General features: G+C 44.8%; 1 protein-coding gene across 1 annotated transcript; it reads right to left on the reverse strand.

Annotated features, from left to right (window-relative positions):
- Positions 1–1847: 1847 nt before the first annotated feature.
- On the reverse strand, positions 1848–2570 carry LOC136499406 (uncharacterized). Its single transcript, XM_066495073.1, has one exon. It carries the CDS (start codon positions 2568–2570, stop codon positions 1848–1850), a length of 723 nt encoding a protein of 240 aa, XP_066351170.1.

Raw genomic sequence — 2570 nt, forward strand, 5'->3', positions numbered from 1 at the left:
AGAGGGGGGTGAATAGCCTATAAAAATTACCAAACATATTACCATGTGTAAAGATTGTGGACAAGTTTCATAAACCTGAATTGGTAGTATTAGCTCCCCCTACATATGTTCTAAGAGTTTGGATTTGAAAGCTTGCACATATGCATGGATGGAAGGTTGGGAGAGTAAGAGCTACCAAATTATGCTAAGTGTAAATAATGGACCTTTGAAGCGTGATACCAATCTGAGTTGCCATTTGAACACCATCCTTAGCACCATTATTTTCTAGATACCACTTGAAAAATAACAGAGAACTAGATACCTCATGAGATCAATATTAGAAGCAAGGCTCTAGTACCACTTGTATAAGATCAAGTTATATCTAGCTATCCTATGCATGCTAGTTTTTTTATTTCATCAATCATTTTCTACAATCTAGCATGCACCACACAAGCATGGATAAAAAACTTGTGTCATGCAAGCAAACACATGTAATGCACATACAAATACAATATACAAGTTTATGAGCTTGCTCCCCCTATTTGTGTGCTTCAAGTTTTAATTGATCCCCTTCCTTTCACCTATCTTACTATCTTTGGTTTCTCTCCCCCTTTTGCTGATCTTTTGCTTATCTTTGGGAATTACTTCTCCCCCTTTGTCATCAATGACCGTAAAAAGGTGAGCTTATATGTTAGATAAGTTGTGTGAAACTATGTAGAGTGAGGATCATTTTTCCAATTTGGTTCAATCTAGATCATTTGTAAAAGATATTTAACTTGGTTTGATCCAAGGGCAGGCTTCTTAAAAACACAAAACTTGAAGGCCAACAAATTAAGGTCTCACTGATGCAAAAGGAGCCATCCTACAAGAGATTATAGATCTCATGCTTGCTATTTACCATTACTACTACGCCCAGTTTTCCCTTGGCCGAGAACCTCTCACATGAGCACCTTAGGTTGTCATGCACTAGATCCAGCTGCACTTGGTTCCTCAACTATAGAGGATGCCTCCAATGCTGCAACAATTTACATATGTTGAAAATATCATCAGCTGATTAAGTAATCAAATTTGCCCTCGATGAACAATTATTCCTCACCAACCAAACAACAGTAATTTATTATTCAACAGCCACACTTGCACAAACTGATTAAGATAATTATGTCCTAAAATTTAGCACCGATATCACTATCCGTTGACAGATGAGGGCTATAGATGAACAGGATTAAAGATAGGGAGGAAGCATCTGAAGCGTAGAAGCTCATCAAAGTAGATACATTTTTATTGTCTCTCCTGCTGCATACCTTTTGGCTAAGGCTAAGTTGTCAAGCTTACCATGAGAGCATTACTTAAGATAAGTAGAACAATAAATTCCTAGAGGCATACCTAATCAGTTTCAAAGATTGTCGATAATGAAAAGATTTAGGTAGGAGCGACCCAGGTAGATATAAGATCGTGGTATTGCAATTTCATAAATTCAATATTGTTGAGCCTATTGTGCCATGGTAGTAACTGAATTATTACTTGTTCAGAATATTGCAAAACCAAGAACCAAGTAAAGTCATATACCTGGACTGTAGAAATGCATGTATGGAAAGACGGTGTCCATTTCAATGCCATCGTATACCTGCTTCTTCACCATATAGGTCTCTAGATCAACTGTGTAGAGTGCGTCATTCACCCTCACCAAAACAATACCGAGACCATCTGCGAAACCGACCACAGAAGCTCTTGGAATAAAGTCGGGACGAACATCGAGCTGCGTCCTAAGATCAATGACTTTGAATTGTGTCCATCCAGCATTAGCTTCAGGGGTGTCCATCCACCGTCGTCCGTTGTTGTGAGCACGGAACTCTGCAAATAATAACAGTCTAGGGTTGGAAGCTCAATCCACGACTTCTCATGAAGTTCCAAACTGTGTTTGTCAGTGGAATCCCAAAATAGAGCTCGTTCCCCACTAGCACACTGGGCGAGTAACCACCAAAGATGTAGTATTCGTCATTGAGGTGCTGAATGGAGATTGGCTCGCTCCACGCGGCAACATTGGATGAGTAGGTGCAGACGAACATGTTCCTTGGTGCAGTGCCCACAAAAACCACGAGGAAAGGTCCACGGTGGCAACCATGGTGGTCGCACGCGCCGGTGGCTGTGGCGCAGAGAACCGCCGCGGTGCAGCTTATCGTCGGCCACGGCAGAATGGGAAGCTCCTGCTGATCGTCCGTGATGGGGTCCCAAACCACGAGCACGCGGACGGTAATCGTTGTGAGATCCCGTAGGAGGACACGACCGTGGCGGGCGTCCAGCGCGTACCACCGCCGGCGGGAGGTGTTGCTATGCAGCGGGGAGGAGGTGTTGCCATGCAGCGGGGAGGAGGCGGTTGTGCGCACGAAGCTGGAGCGATTGTGTTTGTGATTGCAGATGAATCCCAGCATCGGGGGTGTGCGGTGGAACTCGAGGAATCTGCACCGGAAGCGGGGGCTGGAGACGAGGCGGCGCCAAGGCTTGCAGACGAGGCTCGCGGGCTCCTGCGGCGGGAGGCGGAGGAGGACCTCTTCGACAAGCTCCTCCATCAGCGAAGGCGGCGGCGGCGCCAT

This window comes from Miscanthus floridulus, chromosome 13, assembly GCF_019320115.1.
Source record: "Miscanthus floridulus cultivar M001 chromosome 13, ASM1932011v1, whole genome shotgun sequence".
Lineage (NCBI taxonomy): Eukaryota > Viridiplantae > Streptophyta > Magnoliopsida > Poales > Poaceae > Miscanthus > Miscanthus floridulus.

Coding starts and splice junctions, on each gene's coding strand:
- LOC136499406 (XM_066495073.1), bottom strand. CDS start 2,570: ATGGCGCCGCCGCCGCCTTCGCTGATGGAGGAGCTTGTCGAAGAGGTC.